The 20,638-nt window shown below is 53.7% G+C and overlaps 1 protein-coding gene across 3 annotated transcripts; it reads left to right on the forward strand.

Annotated features, from left to right (window-relative positions):
* The first annotated feature begins 11,365 nt into the window (after positions 1 to 11,365).
* LOC140508076 (uncharacterized) lies at positions 11,366 to 19,913 on the forward strand. 3 transcript variants are annotated; one of them, XM_072615807.1, is made up of 5 exons: positions 11,366 to 11,513; positions 12,988 to 13,319; positions 13,411 to 13,534; positions 15,451 to 15,543; positions 17,975 to 19,913. In XM_072615807.1, the coding sequence occupies exons 2-5, from the start codon at positions 13,014 to 13,016 to the stop codon at positions 19,576 to 19,578; spliced, it is 2,127 nt and encodes a 708-aa protein (XP_072471908.1). In that variant the 5' UTR covers positions 11,366 to 11,513; positions 12,988 to 13,013; the 3' UTR covers positions 19,579 to 19,913. The 3 variants fall into 3 exon arrangements, with proteins under 3 accessions (XP_072471908.1, XP_072471909.1, XP_072471910.1); XM_072615808.1 differs by having other exon boundaries at positions 11,366 to 11,508; XM_072615809.1 differs by lacking the exons at positions 11,366 to 11,513; positions 15,451 to 15,543 and having other exon boundaries at positions 12,810 to 13,319.
* The last annotated feature ends 725 nt before the right edge of the window (positions 19,914 to 20,638 follow it).

Here is a 20,638-nt window from a genome sequence, read left to right on the forward strand (position 1 = left end):
CTATTAACACGTGGGGCACGAACTTAGAGACTGCGCATGCGTACGCCACTGAAGCCACACCCCCAGTCTGTTTCCGGCAGCCGAGGCGCAGGCGCAGAAACGCCGGTGAGTCCCGGACCGCCATCTCATCAGAGGGCAGCTGCCCAAGGAGAGGCCACGCGTAGTGTGGAGAGTCAGACTTCCGAAGGCCCGCTCTGCTTCTCTCTGCCGGCCTGCCCCGACCGCGGAGACGCGGGGCTGGGACTGGGAGGGGGAGCCAGGGCCTTCCCTGCCTCTCAGAAGAGCTATCCTGCCCCCCGCACGGGCACGGACCCCCCTCCCTCCAGCCTTCCTGCCCCCCCCCCCCCCGCAGGGGCACGGACCCCCCTCCCTCCAGCCATCCTGCCCCCCCCCCCCCGCAGGGGCACGGACCCCCCTCCCTCCAGCCTTCCTGGCCCCCCCCCGCAGGGGCACGGACCCCCCTCCCTCCAGCCATCCTGCCCCCCCCCCCGCAGGGGCACGGACCCCCCTCCCTCCAGCCATCCTGCCCCCCCCCCCCGCAGGGGCACGGACCCCCCTCCCTCCAGCCTTCCTGGCCCCCCCCCCGCAGGGGCACGGACCCCCCTCCCTCCAGCCATCCTGCCCCCCCCCCCGCAGGGGCACGGACCCCCCTCCCTCCAGCCATCCTGCCCCCCCCCCGCAGGGGCACGGACCCCCCTCCCTCCAGCCATCCTGCCCCCCCCCCCCGCAGGGGCACGGACCCCCCTCCCTCCAGCCATCCTGCCCCCCCCCCCGCAGGGGCACGGACCCCCTCTCCCTCCTCCAGCCTTCCTGCCCCCCCCTCCCCGCACGGGCACGGACCCCCCTCCCCCTGCAGTCATCCTCAGGCCCACTCCCTCCAGCCATCCTGCCCCCCCCCCCCCCGCAGGGGCACGGACCCCCCTCCCTCCAGCCATCCTGCCCCCCCCCCGCAGGGGCACGGACCCCCTCTCCCTCCTCCAGCCTTCCTGCCCCCCCTCCCTGCACGGGCACGGACCCCACCTCCCTCCTCCAGCCATCCTGCCCCCCCCCCCCCCCCGCAGGGGCACGGACCCCCCCCCTCCCCCTCCAGCCTTCCTGCCTCCCCCTCCCTCCGGTATCCAGGGCTGCCAGCATCTTTCAGCTGAGCCTTGGTTTCCTTGTGTAGGGTTTGCACCCACCCTGTATACACTGTCCCATCGGGCAATAAACCTTTCCTGAGTCCTGGGGGAGGAGGGAATCCAGGGCCCTGCCCTGGGGATGCAAAGACCGAAGGGAACAGGAAGCTGGGAAGGGCAGGGTACTGGGCACCTAGAGGGAGCAAGCCGGGCAGCTTGGACGGAATTGGATTTAGGAGCCCAAGTCATCTGAGAGAATGCTGGGGGTCTGGAGGTCGTGACTGGGGGAGAGGGATGCAGAGAATTCCCTGGGGGGGGGACCCCTCAGGGACATCCAGGGAGGGAGGAACTCCTGGCTGGGCATGACTGGGAGGTGGGCACTTCCCAGGGGGTCTCCTCTCGCCCCATGATTAGACAGACCATAAATGAAGAGGGGTCAGACGGACTTCCTGCCTCAGAAACCAGAAACCTTGTTCCTTCCCGTCTGTGACCCCAGATGGGGCTTTCCTGCCAACCCACTGCCCGGATGAGGATGGAGGCCACAGGGTCACATGAGATAGTATTTCTAAAGCTAAAATGCAGGGAACCCCTGGAGTTTGTTGAGTAGGGGGTGACAGGGTCCTCAGCCTGGTGCCCTAGGAAAATCCCTGATGACCCGAGGAGAAGGACTGGGGTGGGAGGGGCTGGAGGCAGGCACCCAGCAGCTATAGGCAGTAGTCCAGATATCTGATGAGGGTGTGCCCCAGGCTAGGGGCAGAACTTACTCTCATGCTCCAAACCCTCCCCCCCTTCCCAATGACAGCAGGGAGCTCCAGCCTCCTCCCTCTCCCACCCTCCACATCCCAGAAGGGGCCAAGGCCTGGCCATCTCCCATCAGCACCATCACCCAGAGCTTTCACCTGTGCAGCATCTTTCTCTGACACTTGTTTTTTGGAGGGGGGAGGTGAGGCAGTTGGGGTTAAGTGAGTAAGGCAGGTCACACAGCTAATAGGTGTCAGGTCTGAGGTGGGTCTGAGGCCTCCTGACTCCAGGGCCAGGGCTCTATTACTCACGGGGCCACCTAGCTGCCCCCCTTTTTTATTCCACTAAACCACAAATACTTTATTACATGTTTCTTCACGTCATCGTCAGTCATCAAATATCAAATCCTATGTCCAGGCAGGGCAGACTGGTTCAGAGCCAGAATGGAGTGGGGCAGTGGATGGGTGCAAGGTTCCACTGTCCCTGGGCAGGGTCCTGGGGTTCCAGGCTGGCAGAGATGAAAGAGTGGGGAGCTGAGGAAGCTGAGGCCAGGCAGGATGACCTTCCTGAGCTGCATCCCTTGCCGCCATTTTCTTTTTGCCGTCCTCCTGCAGTTTGCTTTGTTTCTTGGATGGGGCAGGTTCCACAAAGGGAGTCAATTTTGAAGACTTGGCGCCATGAATTTCTTTAACTTCTCAGGCACAATGTTACCCTTTTCTGGCAGTCGGATGGTGCAGATGGTCTGGGTAGTGGCACACATTGTGGTATTGAGCATATGGACAAATTTCACCTAATCCATCATAGGCTGTCCGCAGCGGATCCGGAGCCATCAGACCGGATTGTTTGTGCAAGTGGAGCAGGATTACTAATTCACCTGCTGGGAAGGGGGGGGTGGCCGGGGGGGTGTGCTTGCTTGCCTCTAGGCTCTCCCCGTTGTCCTCTATTTAACCACCAAGGTGATTTCTTAAAGCACGGCTCCCTATCACCTCCAGATGAAATACCAAAACCTCTGCTTGGCATTCGGAGCCCAGGAACCCAGCAGCCCGCTTCCTTTCTGGCCTTGTTACACCTTACTCCCCAACGTGTGTTCATGTACCCAGTACCATTGGCTTCCTTGCTGTTGCTCTGCCCTGGGTGTTCTCAGTCCCCAGTGCTCTGCTCCCAATGCTGACCTCCCTGACTTCCTTCAAGCCCCATAAAAGGCCACCTTGTACAGTAAGCTTGCCCAAAGCCTCCTTTGTCCTGTATAGAGCTTGTTTGTGTATGCTTGTTTACCTATGCTCTCCCCCATGGGATTTTAAGCTCGTTGAAGAAAGGGACTGTCTTTTGTCTTTCTTTGTATCCCCATTGCTTAGCAGAGTGCCTGGCACAGAGTAGGTGCTTACTACATGATGGCAGCAGACTGGGCACGGTGGGTATACGCCATGCCCCAGCTGACCCAGCTTTTGCACAGAGACCTGGCCCCCAGCCACTGGGGAGCTGCACCTTGCCTCCGGCCATGGCCACTTCAAGGGTCCTGTGGCTCAGCTCCACTCCCCTGCAAAGTACATGTATTTACATAGCACTGAAGGGTTACAAAACACATATGTGTGTATCCATAGACGTGTGTGTATGTATGTTATCCTCTCATTTATTCTTATTAAAACCATGGAAGGTTAATGGTATCATTATCCCCATCTTACAGATAAGGAAACTGAGGTATACAGTGGGTGACACAACTGGTAAGTGCCCGAGGCAGAATCTGAACTCAGCTCTACCAGCCTCTAGGCCCAACAGGTGTTCCATCCCCTGCACCACCTAGCTTAGCTGCTCATAGTCTGCAGCTGTTGGTTCATGCAGAAGTCTTTCAGATATTGAGCGATGTCCACAAAATGTAGTGAAAGAATCTGACTGATTCTCCTTTGTAACTGGTTCCCTCAGAGCCCAGAAGTGACCCTGATCACTAGGAACCAAGGAGCAAGGCCTACCAGATCCCAGACTGATGACAAAACTCAGGGGGTCCTATGGGAATGCTCTCTAATGTCACATGGCCAGCACACAGTGGCGGGCCAGCTTCTGCAGGAAGCCCTCTGACTGACCTGGCAAGCAGCCTTCCTGCAGTTCATGTCCACCCCACTCTATTGCTCCTGGCTCTGTCCTCTACAGCAGAGCACAACCCCACTTGGAGATGGCCAGGCTGGCTTTCTCATTCCCCCATGGGCTATGCTCAGTGCCCCTATACAGGCTGGATCTCCAAACCTCCCCACCTCTGCACCTGAGAATACCAGCTTCCTTCAAAGCTTGCCTCAAACACCAATGGGGAGCAGGGAGAGAAGCTGCCCAGAACAGAAGGAGCCCTCCCTGCCCACTGAGAGCATAAGGCCTAGAACCATCCACCCCAGCCTTGGCCCAGGAGGGGCTATGAGCTTGGGGGAAAGCAGGTTGGCCCAGAGGACCTCAGAGGCACTATCCAGGTCTGTGTGAGATTCAGGGACCCTATGTGGTTGTGGGTCACACAGACATCTATCCCAGAGGGGCAACGTAAGTTCCCCAGGGGGGACCTGGGTCCCAAAGTCTGAGGATGGCACCTGTGTTTGGGGACCTTCTTCTAGGCCTGGCCAGAGAAGGGGAATTGGGGGCTTATGCACCAAGGAGAGGGGTACAAGGAACAATCATGGGGAAGCCTGATGGTGCTGGGGCGCAGAAGACCAGAAGACTCTCGGTTTTCTGACTCAGCATCACCTCCAAGCATGCAGAAGGCTCTGTCCCCTGTGTCTGAGGAGAAGTCTTCCCCAGGAGCCCTAGATAGCCCTGCCCTCACCCCCAGGTCTGTGTGCACTGGGAGACAAAGATGGTGGACAACAAGGGCATCCTAGGAGCCATTGTCTGTGGGAGTCAACCTCTCTGGGCACTCCCTGGCTGCCTGCTCCCTCTGCAGCCACCCACAGGTTACTCTGGATGTCTCCCTTGTCCTGACCAGTAGCCTTCCTCCCTCGGTGCCTTCAGCTGCCTTTCCTTCCTGGCTGCCTCCTCCCTCCTCCCCCTCCCGCCCTATAACTCCCACTCCAGTTACCCACAGACCCTCCTGGATTCGGGGGGCAGCCTCCCATTCAGACATGACCAAGGTTGCCAAAGCGTTTGATCATAATGATGATGCATCTCCATTTAACAGGTAGAATAACATCCATAGCATGGAATCTGATGCCAGGGTTGTTCTGGGCCTCAGTGTCTCTTCTTGAATATTTGTCCTTGTGGCTCATCTCTGAGAGGAGGTTGGCAGGGCCAACCCAGCTGCGTCTGGTGCTTCAGAGGTCCTGGAAGCCTGTGGATGTACCAAGAGGATCCCACGGCCCAGGAAGTCCCTGAGGATAGGGTGGTAGGTGGAGGCATCTCCACTGTTCTGCCCCCAGCTCTGGGATGTCAAGGCCCACCTGTTTCTCCTCTCCCAGCCTTCTCCATCCCTCCCAGTCAGGTGTATTCTCTGGGGCTCTATGGGCTGGCAGCTGGCTGTCTCTGTGTCCAGCCTGAGTCTTCTGGAAATATCACCCTGTCAGATGCTGTTGGGAACCTTATCCTCTCTGCAAGCCCTCACTCTTAGTAGAAAGTTGTAAAGTTAATGAGAGTTGCTTGTTTTGTAGGAAGGCACACGCCTTTTAATTAATGAGGCACTAGGTCACTGCCCTCTGGCTCTGAGAAGTGCACATATACTCAGAGATGAGGTTTTGCTTGGGTGGGGCTTAGAAGAAGGTTCATCAGATGAGATTTTGGGTAGCCATGGCCCTCACCCCTTGAAAATCCAGATGGTGGTGCTTCTCTTTCTGGTAACTATATGTAATGCTTTCAATGAGGATGAACAAAGCATCAAGGTCAACTACCATACTGATGGTAAATTCTTCGATTTGAAAAGGCTACAAACCAAGACCAAAGTGGAGGGAGTGCTGGTGCATGATTTTCTGTTTGCAGATGATTGTGCACTCAATGTAGCCTCTGAAGCTGAGATGCAACAAAGTATGGATCAATTCTCTGCTGCCTGTGTTAATTTTGGCCTAATAATTAACGCTAAGAAAACACAGGTGCTCCATCAGCCACCACCACACCATCCATACGTGGAACCATTGGTTACAACAAATGGAGAAGTTTGGAATGCTATGGATAAATTCACTTACCTTGGTAGTGTACTTTCCAGGGATGTACACATTGACAATGAGGTGGATGCACTCATTGCCAGAGCTAGCTCAGTGTTTGGGAGGCTCTGAAGAAAAGTTTGAGAGAAAAGAGGCATTAGACTGACTACCAGACTGAAGGTCTACAGAGCTGTTGGGCTGACTTCATTGTTGGATGTCTGTGAAACTGGACAGTCTACCCAATGCCATGCCAGGAAACTGAATCGCTTCCATTTGAACTGTCTTCTGAGATTCTTAGGATCACCTGGCAGGATAAGATGCCAGACACTGAAGTCCTTGTTAGAACTGAATTACCAAGCACTCAAACTATGCTTCAGAGAGCACAGCTCTGATGGACTGGCCACATTGTTTGAATGCCAAATGTGTGCTTGCCAAAAAGACTATTTTATGGAGAACTCACATGGGGCAGGTGATCATATGGTGGCCAGAAGAAGGGATACAAGGACACTCCCAAGAACTTTTGATTGCGTGACATGGGAAACACTGGCACAGGACCGCTCAGCATAGCATGCCCACATCAGAAATGGTGCTGTGCTCTATGAGCAAAGCAGAACTGAGACAGCACAAAGTAAATGTAGGACATGCAAATTTGGAGAATCCACCTCAAATGTTCATACGGACTCTCTGTGCCCAACCTGTGGCAGAGCATTCTGAGCTTGTATTGGTTTGATCAGCCTGAAACTTGACTTTATCACGGTGCTGTCACTTTGATCCTCTTCGAGAATGAAGGACAACAACCGACCAACCATGTATATATATAATGGTCAGACAGTCAGATCTGTCTATCAGTCTGTGATGTATGTATTGCTTATGTTCAGACACTGGGAAGCCCTGTTGTTGGTCTTCGTTTCTCTGCTTGTATTTTCTCTATTGGTATATGTGATTAAAGATGATTGTTGACCCTTCAAAAGTTGCTTTCCTTTTAGAAGAGCAAATCTAAGAACCTGTGCTAACAGGTCATTCTGGGTGTCAGAGTGCTCACTGTTACAAAGGTTACCTCCTGGGCTTCTCTGAGACCTCTTTTCCACGTTCCTCCCATCTCCTCTGTAATCTTGCTTCTATTTCTGCCACATATCTTCCCTCTACCTCTTTCTCTGCCTTTCCCTGTGTCTATGAATATCCTTGAGCTCCCAGCCCCTGGACCTTTGCTCCTCCAGGTGTCCTTTGCTGCCAGCTTTGCTCCGTCATCCTTGCCTTTCTTCTGCACCACTCCCTGCACTCTCCTAATGTCAGACTTCAGTCCTGGCCTCTCTCTAAGGTCACCAACGACCTCCCTTTCACCAGGGCTTTGTTCAGCCCTTCTCTTCTTTGACCTTTACCAGCATTTCATACCAGCCATGATATACTTGTATCCCTTGCTGAATTAGGAAGGACCTCAGAGATCATCTAGTCCAATCTGTTCCTGGTCAGGAACCCTCTTCCTACCCAGGGGGAACAAATGGTCATCCAACATCCAGATGGAATACCACCATAGAGGGAGCTTACTACCTCATGGCCATGTGTGTGTTTCCAACCTCTAGTTTCCTGTTGTTCAGTCGTTTCAGTAGTGTCCAACTCTTCATGACCCCATCTGGGGTTTTCTTGGCAAAGATACTGGAGTGGTTTGCCATTTCTTTCTCCAACTCATTTTACAGATGAGGAAACTGAGGCAAATAGGGTTAAGCGACTCTAAGAATAAGTTCTATTTTCTCAGTATCCAGACATGACAAGAATTCATCTCTTCACAGATCCAAGTTTAGCTTTATAATCCTATGAACTTAGGGATTGGCATTTAAACCACTTCTGTTGGAGTTTCCAAAAGCCTCTCAAAGAGATGAAACAGTTTTGCACATGTGTGCATGTGTGTGTGTGCATATCTACCTGTCAAACACTGTGGAAATGTTTGCCCTCCAGTCCAGCAATTCCATGGGGCTTTTCCTGGACTTTGAGTCAGCATTCTGTTCTCCACCTGGCTTTTCCACCTGTGCTATCTTATTCCTACGCTGGCACTTTCCCCCCTCTTCCTGTGCTCTCTCTCCTTGGAGTAAGTGCTAGTTTCCCAGTGTAATAGGAATCTCCAGGTGGGATGAGAGTCTCCAGGTATGACAGGAATCTCCAGGTGTGATGGGAATCTCCAGGTGGGATGGGAGTCTCCAGGTGTGATGGAAGACTCCAGGTGTGACAGGAATCTCCAGGTGGGATGGGAGTCTCCAGGTGTGATGGAAGACTCCAGGTGGGATGGGGATCTCCAGGTGGGATGGGAGTCTCCTCGCTGGAGGGAGCTGGGAGGGCCCCAAGATCACCATCCTGATCATGGTGTTCGGGGCCTTGGGAGAGCACTTCAGCTGTAGCCCCCTGCACAGCTCCAATCAGGGGTCCAGTAGCCACAGCTCCTACCAGCTGTCTCCTCCCCCTCATACTTTCTCATCCAGGGCATTTTGCCATCACATTCCCACCCATTCTCTGCACTTACCTTGCCCTCTGTGCTGGTCACTCCTCTCATCACTTCAAGCCCTCCATTCCTCCCCTCCCCCTTTCATATTTTTTCCTTAAATCCCAAGGCTACCGATGTCTTGTTGACCTTAGTTAATTTAAGAATTATTATGTTTGCCCAGCACACAAGTAGGTAACACATTTTTTGTGGGTCTTTTCCATTGTAAAGCTGGGATTTCCATTAAGGAGTTTTCTGAAATTGGATCCCAGGAGATGATTTGGGAGATTTTCACAGGACATTCCCAGGACCTACATCTGGACATGTGTTAGGCAGATGGGAAATGCTGCAGAATAAAGACAAGAGTTATGGGAAGGAACAGTTAGCCACCATGACATTCCAAATGGAGAGAATGTCTGTGAGTGTAAAGAGACGAGGAGAACTTTCAGTCAAAACCATCACTACTGTGTGCTAGCGTACAGAAGGGACTCTCCTTTAATGTGGTCACTGGGGCCCCAGCTCTACTCACTGTTCAGATCTAACTAGGCACCAGAGGATTCTTGATGAGGAGGAGAATACATGCAAACGGAATGAATGTGGAAAAGTTCAGCCAGAACTCGTACCTAGATAACGCAAGAGAGTTTACCCTTGAAAGAAGCCATATGAATGGAATGAGTGGCAAGCAAGGCCTTCAGTCAGAGATCAAACCTAATTGGGACTTAGAGGACTCCAGAGAATTCACACAGGAGAGAGGCCTTATTCAGGAGACAGGGTGTGAGACGACCTTCTGAGGGAGTTCAGAACTGAGACAGCACCAGAGACTTCATTCTGGGGAAGAGCCCTATGTATGTAACAAGTGTGGCAAAGGCTTTGTTTGAAACTCTGAGCTCATCAGCCACCAGTGAATGAGCCCTGGAGAGAGACCCTGTAAATGTGGCATGTGTGGCAAACCCTTCAACCATTGCTCCAGTCTTAATGAGCACTAGGAAAGACACAAGGGGTGGGAAGCTCTGATTCAAGGTTGGCAGGCAGGGTTCTGCCAGGTGCTGTGCCAAGCATTTTACAAGTACGATCTCATTTGATCCTCACAACCACTCTGCGAAGTAGGCATGGTTAATATCCCATTTTACAGTTGAGGAGCCGGAGGCAGAAATGATTTGCCCAGGGTCACACAGATATAGTAAGGATCTGAAACTGAATTTGAACTCAGGTCTCCCTGAATCCAGGTCCAGTGCTCTATCCACTGTACCACCTGTTTGCTGTATTTGTATTCCTACTGCTTGACATACAGTAAAAGATGCTTAACCAGCGCTGGTTGGTTGACTGATAGGCCTACCTTCACTGAGCCTTCATCTCTGCCTCTGCAAACATTTGGGGATTGAACCAGATGGCCTTGCAACAAGAGAATTTCTGACTCAGTCTTCTTCTTCCCACACCAGCCACGCTCCCAACACACAGAGACAGACCCCACCTTGTGCTACACACTGCTGAACTTCCGGACCCTGTTAGCTTGCAGCAAGAGTTCTTGTTGGCCAGGATGTCCGCAGAACCAAGGCTGGGAATTCCACAGAGCGAAGGGCCAGCTCATTCCCTGTCTTCCTGGTGCCGACATCCATATCTTCTCTTTCTCTTACTTGTCCCTGCCGTGTATGGGTACTCATCTCTTCCCTTCCTGGTTCCTGTGAATTCCACCGTGCCCATTCTGCTTCGGTGCCAGAGAAGCAGTGCCCTTCCAGCCAGCTCGGCCCTTATCCAGTATCAGGGGAGACCCTCTGAAAGCAGTCACCCTGGCCGGGGGGGGGGGGGGGGGGGGGGGGGGGGGCTTCCCGAGGGTCGGCTGTCAGCAGCGTGGGAAAGCCTTCAGTGCTGGCAGAGAGCAGGGCGCTCTGCTGGGAGGAGCTCGGAGAGCAGGGAGCTGTCCTGGTGCTGGAGCCAAGCCCGGGGCTTCCCTGGAGGAGCTGTCCTTCTGGGGCACCTTCAGCAAAGGGGCCGAGAACGTTAGACGGAGGAGGAGGCTGGGTCCCAGCAGCGCCCTGGGTGGGCACACGGGGGGCAGCCCCCCACGGATGGGGGGTAAAGGGGGCTGGTGAACGGCGGGCAGAGGGGGCTGGTGAACGGCGGGCAGAGGGGCGGGGACCCTCTCCTCAGTTTTACGCTGTGACCGTCCCCTCCCAGGAGCCGCCCCACCCTCCCAGGACCCGGGGTGCAGGTACGGGTGCGGGGGGGGGGGGGGGTCTGTCTTCTGCCCTCCCCCAAACTTGTCATACGGAAACGGAGCAAGTAAAGTAACCCTTTGTGGGGCACGCGCCCGACGCCCCAGCTTCTCCTCCCTCGTACAGAGCAGACGGAGACCCCTGTGCCTGGGCACCTCCCCATCAGCCTGTGCCCCCCCTAACTCGGCCCCCCAACACCCGCGCTCTTCTGCCTTCCCCCGTGATCTCCCCTCTCCCCCTCCCCCCCCCCGCCCCGGAGTGGGGGGACCAAGGCCACGCCCCCGCCTGCCCCTGCCCAACCAGGGCGCGTGTCCTGCGGCCCCCACTGGAGCTCCGGAGCTGGGGAAGCCCAGCTGGGGAGGGGGGGGCGCATGCTCATGTATTAAGCGCCTACTGTGTGCCAGGCCTTAGAGCCGCATGACCATGGGGGGGTTGTTATAATCCCCATTTTACAGACGGGGAAACTGAGGCACTACATCTCCCAAAAAGAGGCCCAGCGCCTTGCCCAGGGTCCGAGGTCTCCCGCGGGGAGGGGCCCCGGGAGCCACAGCGGCCTCTAGGGCGGGGTGGAGGCTTGTGGGAAACTGAGGCAGGCGGGCCTCGGGCACCCCCGCCCCCGCCCTTCAGGGGATCCGCCCGAGCTGGGGAGGGGGAGGGGCAGGGGGAGGGGCAGAGGAGGGGCAGGGAGAGGCGGGGCGGGAGCACCTCCCCTTCCCAGAAGCCCCCACGCCAGGCCCGGGGGATCCGAGGCGCTCGGTCCTCCCGGCGGCCCAGAGCAGCCCGCCCTGGGGGCGGGGCCGGAAGTGGCCTCCCCGGGAGGCGGGCCGCGGGAGGGACGACTTCCGGGCGGCTAGGGGAGAGAAAAGGTTAGGTGAGAAAAGCAGGGAGGGGGAGGGGAGCGGGAGTTGGAAGACGAAGGGGAGGGGGAGGGGGAGGGGGGAGGGGGGAGGGGAGGGCATCCCTGCGGATCTCAGTCTCTGTGTCTGCACCTCCATCATCTCTGTCTGCGCCCCCTGACCCTGCCCTTCCCTCTCTGTCTCTGTGTCTCCCCTGTCTGTCTCTCTGTCTCTGTGTCTCCCCTGTCTGTCTCTGTCTCCCCGTCTCTCTGTCTCTGTGTCTCCCCTGTCTGTCTGTCTCTGTCTCCCTGTCTCTCTGTCCCTGTGTCTCCCCTGTCTGTCCGTCTGTGTCTCCCCTGTCTGTCTCTCTGTCTCTGTGTCTCCCCTGTCTGTCTCTCTGTCTCTGTGTCTCCCCTGTCTGTCTCTGTCTCTGTCTCCCTGTCTCTCTGTCCCTGTATCTCCCCTGTCTGTCCGTCTGTGTCTCCCCTGTCTGTCTCTCTGTCTCTGTGTCTCCCCTGTCTGTCTCTCTGTCTCTGTGTCTCCCCTGTCTGTCTCTGTCTCTGTCTCCCCGTCTCTCTGTCCCTGTGTCTCCCCTGTCTGTCTGTCTCTGTCTCCCTGTCTCTCTGTCCCTGTGTCTCCCCTGTCTGTCCGTCTGTGTCTCCCCTGTCTGTCTCTGTCTCTGTCTCCCCGTCTCTCTGTCTCTGTGTCTCCCCTGTCTGTCTGTCTCTGTCTCCCCGTCTCTCTGTCTCTGTGTCTCCCCTGTCTGTCTGTCTCTGTCTCCCCGTCTCTCTGTCTCTGTGTCTCCCCTGTCTGTCTGTCTCTGTCTCCCTGTCTCTCTGTCTCTGTGTCTCCCCTGTCTGTCTGTCTGTGTCTCCCCTGTCTGTCTGTCTCTGTCTCCCCGTCTCTCTGTCTCTGTGTCTCCCCTGTCTGTCCATCTGTGTCTCCCCTGTCTGTCTCTCTGTCTCTGTGTCTCCCCTGTCTGTCCGTCTGTGTCTCCCCTGTCTGTCTCTCTGTCCCTGTGTCTCCCCTGTCTGTCCGTCTGTGTCTCCCCTGTCTGTCTCTCTGTCTCTGTGTCTCCCCTGTCTGTCTCTCTGTCTCTGTGTCTCCCCTGTCTGTCTCTGTCTCTGTCTCCCTGTCTCTCTGGCTGTCTCCCCTGTCTGTCTCTGTCTCTGTCTCCCCGTCTCTCTGTCTCTGTGTCTCCCCTGTCTGTCTCTGTCTCTGTCTCCCCGTCTCTCTGTCTCTGTGTCTCCCCTGTCTGTCCGTCTGTGTCTCCCCTCTCTGTCTCTCTGTCTCTGTGTCTCCCCTGTCTGTCCATCTGTGTCTCCCCTGTCTGTCTCTCTGTCCCTGTGTCTCCCCTGTCTGTCCGTCTGTGTCTCCCCTGTCTGTCTCTCTGTCTCTGTGTCTCCCCTGTCTGTCTCTGTCTCTATCTCCCCGTCTCTCTCTCCCTGTCCGCGCCCCCCAGGCCTGGTGGTGCCCCCTGACCCTGCCCTTCTCTCTCTGTCCGTCCAGGCCCCCGCTGCCCACCAGGAAGGACTATGTCTGCAGGATGGGGGGCCGCCCTGACTGCCCCCTGGAACCCCCCGGAGACGTGCCGCCAGCGCTTCCGCGCCTTCCGCTGCCAGGACGCCCTGGGCCCCCGAGAAGCCCTGGGCCTGCTGCGGGCTCTGTGCCGGGCCTGGCTGCGCCCCGAGATCCACACCAAGGAGCAGATGCTGGAGCTGCTGGTGCTGGAGCAGTTCCTGAGCGCCCTGCCGGCCGAGGTCCAGGCCCGGGTGCGAGAGCAGGAGCCCGAGACGGGCGAGGAGGCCGTGCACCTGCTGGAGGGCTTGTGGGGTGCTGAGGTGCGGAAGGCCTGGCGGGGCGCTGGGGGAGGCAGCCAGGGAGGGCCGTGGTGCTGGGCCCGCTCCACATCGCCAGCTTTCTCGTACCCAGGTCCCGGCCTGCGCACGTTGGGGGCAGGTGCCAGCAGAGGACACTGGGCTCAGCGGCTGCTCCACGGCCCAGTCGTGTCCTGGATCTCCCGGGCCTCTGGGCCATCTCCTCAGAGCCCTGCCAGGTACGTGTCACTCCCTGCCCTCGGCTTCCACCCTGGGCCGGGGGGCTCCTTCCCTCTGAACCTGGGGTGCCCAGGGCTTGTCCTGGGCCCTCAGAGCGCACCTACTGGGTGCTCAGTGCTTTACATCTGAGGAAGCTGAGGCACACAGAGCCAAGTCTTGTACAGGATCACATGGCTAGGAAGTTTCTGAGGCTGGATTTGAACTCAGGTCTTCCTGACTGTACATTCAGGCTCTGGGCACTGCTTCCTCCCTGCCTCACAGGTGGTGATTACTGGAGAACTGACCTGCTGGCTGCCAGTCCTGCCTCCTTGTCGGATTCTTTGGGAAATCCAAGGGGCTTTGAGGTCCTCTTGGACCCCTGCCCCTTCCTTTTAGGACCAGCACCCAGGCCTCACTCATACTGCCCTCTCCACAGTGCCTATGGCTCCTCCTCATTTAGGGTCCCAACTGTCCCTGTCAGGGGCTGCTCCTGAAGACCTCGACCCTACCCCAAGCCAGGGCCCTGTCATGGCTTCTGGTCCCGAGGATGCCTCAGATATGATTGCTGGTACTTGGACACGAGAAGCCTGGGGCCTTGTTGCTTGTGTCTCTTGGGATGTGACTCCTGTCCACCCTGCGTGGTAACTACGTCATATACTTGGGGGGCCGTCTTTCTTTAAGGATCAATGTCAGAGGTGAAAATCGGCTCCTCTGGCAAATCCTGGCCGGCCCCCAAGTATGGGTGAAGTGCCTACTGTGTGCCAGGTGCTGGGAAGCCAGAGGCCTCCCTCCTGGACCCCATATCAAGACTGAAGCGGGGGACCCCAATGGCTGAGAGGAGGGGTCGGTCACCATGGTGAAGGTGGCGCTTGGAGCAAGAAAGGGATGCTGGCAAGGATACCTGGCCTCTCCCAGGCCCGTGGTCAGCAGGCGGCCAGGGAGGGTGGGGCACTGGCTTCTATTAAAAACGACCCCCTAGTGGGCCATTTGTGACCTTGGGAGGCCTGTGTCAAAGTATACCCCCCACACTCTCCAGCTGCTTGTCAGGCTGAGAGCTTAATTAGGTAAAAAGTGACGGTCGGAGAAATCTTTGGCCTCTTAACATGCCATCCAAAATGATTGTGCCCAACTACCTTTGGTACTGATTGTCTCCCAGAGTGGGGGTCATGTGCCATTTCCATGGGCAGTGACTGGTCATTAAAAATAGATTCAGCACTTGTCCCCTGACCTCAGGTTGGTTCCCTTGAGCCCTGAGGTTCAGTTGCCTGAGGCCTAAGTCTAGGTGTGGGCACTGCCTGAGTGACGAGTCCTCACTCCTGCTCCTTAGAGCTCTGACTCATGAAAAATGCCACCCAGAACTGAGCAGAGAGCCAGTCATTAGCCTGTGTCCAGCCCACAGGGCCATGACCACGATGTTCTGGTTTTACATATTACTGGGAAACACTGACCCTGCAGGGACTGGGGAGGCCTGACCAGGACACAGGCAGGGGCTCCCGTAACTTCACCCTGCTAGGATGACTGGAGTCAATGTGTTTGCAGGAAGGGGGTGGCCCAGGGGGCCAAGAAGCTGGCACATGGCCAGCTGGTGATTGTCACCCTCTCCCCATAGACCTTGTGCCTCACATGAATGTTAGGTGCGCCTCCCCATCTCAGCCCACATCATTGGGGATGGACAGTGCCATTCTGCTCTGCTCCCTACTGTTCATCTCCAGTGCCAGGGCCCTGCCCACAGCTGCTTTGGTCTCAGCCTCCCTTTCCTGGGCCTTCACTTCCTCCAGGCTGCTGGGTCAGCTCTGGGTCAAGTTATCAGACGTTCCCCAGCCTCATCACATTCCCTGTACAAAGAGCGTATTCCTGCTTTTGGCTCTAAAATCCTGCAGTCCCATCAAGTGCTTGGGGGAAGCCCAAACTAGTCTTTATGTTCTCTCCTTTCAAGCCTCATTTCCAGTTTCCAAATCTGAGGTGATCACCAGTCTGGAAGAAGGGGACAAGCCGGGGGCTTCGGAAGCTTGCAGAGACAGGAGTGGAGGTGGGTGCGGGAGGCAGGTGGTGGAGGGTGGGCACCTCTGTGGGCCACCGATGGTGTTTGCAGGGAATTTGGGCAGAGCCAGGGTGCCACTCCTTGCTCTTCCCCAGCACCAGGCACTGCTGTTTCTTTGTTTTTTACTGAAGTAACAAACATGCATTAAATGCTTACTGGTCGCCCAGAATTATGCCAAGCACTGGGATATTAAACAGAAATGCAACAAATTTGGATACACATGTGGACGTGAATGTGTCTATTCATTCACATAGTGAAGTGCAAACATTATTGTTGACTCGCCGTTCACAGGCAGATGTGGCTGAAAATCAACCACAAAGCACATCTGTGAAGCACATTTAGGTGGGATGGTAGGTGACGGTTCAAAAGCTTTACAAAAATGATCCCAATTTCTCCTACAATGAGTTTTACAGTCTACTGGGAGAGGAGTCAGGCAACCTGTGATATACACAGCCTGGTATGATCCAAGGGATTGTGTGATGAGGAGAGGGGAAATTCAGAGTGCGCTAGAGATACTTCCCTTGGGCCTGGTCAAGTGCTAAGTACCAGAAGTAGGAGGATGGAAGTACATATAGTCCCTAGCATTAAAAAGCCTCCACTCATGGGGAATAAATGTGTACATACATACATACATACATACATACATATGTGATACCCAAAACCATGGAAGGGAAGGCCCTAGCATTTGGAAGACTTCTCCTGTAGAAGGTGGTAGGAGTTGAACTTTGAAAGAGAGCAGATGTTGTAAGAAGAGGAAATGAGGAGGAAGCCAGGAGGAATTAGCAGTGTGAAAGCACAGGGCTGGAAGATGGAGCTCCCTCTGCCAAAGTGTAGCTTTCTCGGGGTGGTTAAACAGTAGAGAGTGAAGGTAGTGTAGCCGCCTAGGAAGGCGAGAAGAGGACACGTTAGGAGCAGGTATAGATCCTAAACATTTTCAATAGCATTCACTATGAAGTCAGTGGCATTCTGTAATTCTGTATATGGGAAGAAATTTGTTACGTCTGCAGCTAGAACTCTGCCTGATTTTGCTTTCTCTTCATGCCTAGAGTGACCTCACACTTGTGTTTTAATAGAGAACGTCAAAGCCGTTGATTTGTTTCTGATGTCTCTGTCTCCTTTGCCCTAATAATAAGAATAAACAACACCGATGTCAGTAACAGTACATACCAGATGCGCCATGTTGGGCGCCAGTGTACACTCTCGATTTTGTCCGGACTTCAATCCATTATCATCTCCACTAAATCGAACTTAGCATGCCTTTAAAGGAGACAAACCACTTGAGGCATATGAATGAATTCAGCCAGCATGGTTCCAGCAATAAACTAAACAGACTCTCCATTTCATAGAATCTTTGTGTAATGATTTCAGAATACCAGATGAGCTCAATAAAACATGCCAAGGAAAGTTAGAAATTCACGTTGGAATTCAGAGGCAACAACAGAACAGTGAATCAAGGTCAAGCTCCAAATAACTTGCTCTCTTTCTGACAAGACATGACATAAACGCGTCAGGGAGAAGACAGTGGGGCAATATGTGGAGAGACCGAGTAGCATTCTGAAACCAAAGCTGAACATGGAGAACACGTGTAAACCATTAAATCCTACGTGATGCTAAATTTGATCATCCCTTTTAGAATCATAAAATACGTATAACAGATTTGAAAAGTGTCCTGACAAAACCTCAAACAATAAAGCATAGGGTCCAACACTTTCCTAACAGAAAAGGAGGAAGGAGATTGATAGACATTCTTGGAGGACAGGGCAGACATATCAGAAAAACCCATTGAAATACATTTTGGAATCAGCAGGTATTGCTTCACTGAATATAGGAAAGGCAGGTGAGGTACATCCCATTTGATTTTTCAAATGTAACCCAAAAAGGCTTACTTTTAGAAGGAATCTGGATGATGCCTAAGATCCATGAATCACATGAAAAGGCACCTCTGTGGCTACCATCAGCCACTAATATCGGGGGCTGCTGTTTCTTGCCCCCTCTCTCCTTCCTTAATGTTAGCTTTCTGAGGACAGGGACTGCTTCCCTTTTGACTTTGTGTCCTCAGCCCTTAGCCTGACCCTATAACTTCTGTGAACCTTTCTCCAATGCCAACATTTCCCACCCATTCCCTCTTGTGTACCTTGAATTCCTACATCTCAGACTTATCCTCTGCTGTGGATATCTTGGTAGACCACTCTTTCCTTTTATAGCCATGCCCTGGCTTATAGACCCTCTGAGAAAGATCAAAGGCACGTTCTTGGAGTCAATGGTCATTTAATTTCATTCTCACCCAGTTGCTATCTGTTCCCTGTCCAAGTGAGCCTTTGTATCAAAAACCAGGTCAGCCAGACCAGCTGACATGACAGCTAAGGCTGACAGCATTTGGGGCCAAAGAAATATTGACAGTTTCTGTTTATACTTTCAGATTGTGAGACCAAGGCTAAGGACCAGAAATGGGCTCCCAAACAGGAAATGTCTGAAGAAGGAGAATCACAAGGGGTGGTATTGGAAGCTTCCCAGGGACTGGAATATAGAGAAGCATGGGATTGTATGGCTGGGTCAGAGAGGCAGCTGGGGATCTTCACAGAGGAGAAGCTGAAGAAATCCCCTTCTTTAGAAAGAGATTTCAGGAAGAATTGTACAGTAGACCAGAAACCTCCTCCTGAGAAGATCGAGAAGGCATGTGTCCGACTTGGGCAGAATGTCAATGTGGAACCAAATCTAGTTCCCCGGAAGAGAATTCACCCAGGAGCCAGACTCCATGTATGTGACCTATGCAATGAAAGCTTTAAGCTCAGTGCAGAACTAATTAAGCACCAGAAGATCCATGTAGGAGAGAAACCCTGTAAATGTAACGAATGTGGGAAAGTGTTCAGCCAAAGCTCCTACCTCCTCCAACACCAGAGAGTTCACACTGGAGAGAAACCCTATCAGTGCAATGAATGTGGGAAAGCATTTGCTTGGAGCTCAAACCTTATTCAGCACCAGAGAATTCACACTGGAGAAAAACCTTATGAATGTAATGAGTGTGGGAAGGCCTTTAGGGCACATTCACAGCTTATTCATCATCAAAAGATTCACACTGGGGAGAAGCCCTATCAGTGTAATGAATGTGGGAAATCTTTTGGTAGGAGCACAACTCTTATTCAACACCAGAGAATTCACACTGGAGAGAAGCCCTATCAATGTAATGAATGCGGGAAATCCTTTAACTGGAACTCAAACTTTATTGAACACCAGAGAATCCACACTGGAGAAAGACCTCACGAATGTAATGAATGTGGGAAGGCCTTCAGCCAGAGCTCAAACCTAATTGAACATCTGAAAATTCACACAGGGGAAAAGCCCCATGAATGCAGTCAGTGTGGGAAATCATTCATGAGGAGCTCAGGCCTTAGACAACATCAGAGAATTCATACAGGAGAGAAACCCTATCCATGCAATGAGTGTGGGAAGACCTTCAGGGAGAGCTCACAACTGATTCAGCACCAGAGAATTCATACTGGAGAGAGACCCTTTGAATGTCATGAGTGTGGAAAAGCCTTCATCCTGATTTCTAATCTTACAGAACATCAGAGAATTCACACTGGAGAGAAACCTCATGAATGTAATGAGTGTGGAAAAGCATTTAGTCAAAGATCAAACCTCATCAGTCACCAGAGAATACACACTGGAGAAAAACCCTACGAGTGCACTGAATGTGGGAAAACTTTCAAGGGGAGCTCTGGCCTTGTTCACCACCAGAGAATTCACACTGGGGAGAGGCCCTATGAGTGTAATGAATGTGGTAAGACCTTTCGAGGGAGCTCAGAACTGAGACAGCACCAGAGACTTCATTCTGGTGAAAAGCCTTATGTGTGTAATGAGTGTGGCAAAGCTTTTGTTCGGAACTCTGAACTCATCAGCCACCAGCGAATTCACACTGGAGAGAGACCCTATAAATGTGGCATGTGTGGGAAACCCTTCAGCCATCGTTCCAACCTTAATGAGCACCAGAAAAGACACATGGGGTTCAAGGTGAAGCCATGATCCTAAAAACTGCGCAGAAGCATGAGTTGTGGCCAAGGAAAAAGGAAGGGCAGCAGAGAGGGAGACGGGGTTTCCTGATGGTGGTGTACAAGTGGGAAAAGCCCTGGCCTCTTGGGGGATACAAGGTGTGAGGCCCCCACAAATTCAGGAATGGTTATAATTCTGCTACTCCTGTGCAAGAGAAGCCTGTATAAATCTAGTTTGAAGGTACCAATGAATGTCAGATGTGACTCTCCCTTGAAGCCAGTGGAAGGGCAGAATGTGTATGAAGGGGTCACTCCTTATGCAGGGGTAGATGAGTGGCCCCAGGTCAATAAAGCTGTGTCTGCACGAAACTTTGGAGCGAATGATTCCCTTGCCCTGAGCTCCCCTCTCAGGAAGACCTGCACATCCAGTGGCAGCCACAGTCGTGTCTTCGACAGGTAAGTTTCCACCATGAACCTGGGATTCCAGCCAGCACCTGAAGCCTAGCTCCAAAAAGCCTGCCCTGTTCACTCCCCTCTGAGACTAGCTTTTCCACCTCTTCCATTGCCAGCGACATTAATATCCTCTTCCTTCATATCTCCCCCTATACCAGCCCAACTCCCGCCCTTCCATTTCATTAGCCTCAAGGTCTGGGTACCTGGGTTTCAACTCGAACTGAATCCCAAGCTTTGTGGCACTGATCTCAACGCTTTACCTCTGAGCCTCAGGGGCTTCATGCAGGAATAAGTTTAGCACATACTGTGTGTGAATTTAGGTACAAAAGCAAAGCTAGCTTCTGGGCCTGGGAGCCTACATTCTAATGGGGGAGACCACACTGATTAGAGTCCCTGGGATGCTGAGTGGGATTCATACTTTCCTTCTAGGAGCACGGTTCTTGGTTCTGGAACTGGGGGTGGTGGGATAGAGTCTTGGGTTCTTAACCTGAATTTTTAAAATAGCTTTCTACATAATTAACTTCCCTTGTAATTTTATGCATTTAAAAACATGATTCTGGGAGGGGGTGCCTAGGCTGCCTGCCTGAAGGGTCCAGAAAACAAGACAAGGAAACAAGCATTTATTAGGCACCTCCTCTGTG

The sequence above is a fragment of the Notamacropus eugenii genome, chromosome 5 (assembly GCF_028372415.1).
Source record: "Notamacropus eugenii isolate mMacEug1 chromosome 5, mMacEug1.pri_v2, whole genome shotgun sequence".
Lineage (NCBI taxonomy): Eukaryota > Metazoa > Chordata > Mammalia > Diprotodontia > Macropodidae > Notamacropus > Notamacropus eugenii.

Excerpts from the sequence above, each read along its gene's own strand:
- LOC140508076 (XM_072615807.1), top strand. The coding sequence starts at position 13,014 with ATGTCTGCAGGATGGGGGGCCGCCCTGACTGCCCCCTGGAACCCCCCG. Across the intron at positions 13,535-15,450 it reads TCTCCTCAGAGCCCTGCCAG|CCTCATTTCCAGTTTCCAAA; the intron begins GTACGTGTCACT and ends TCTCCTTTCAAG. Across the intron at positions 15,544-17,974 it reads TTGCAGAGACAGGAGTGGAG|ATTGTGAGACCAAGGCTAAG; the intron begins GTGGGTGCGGGA and ends TTATACTTTCAG.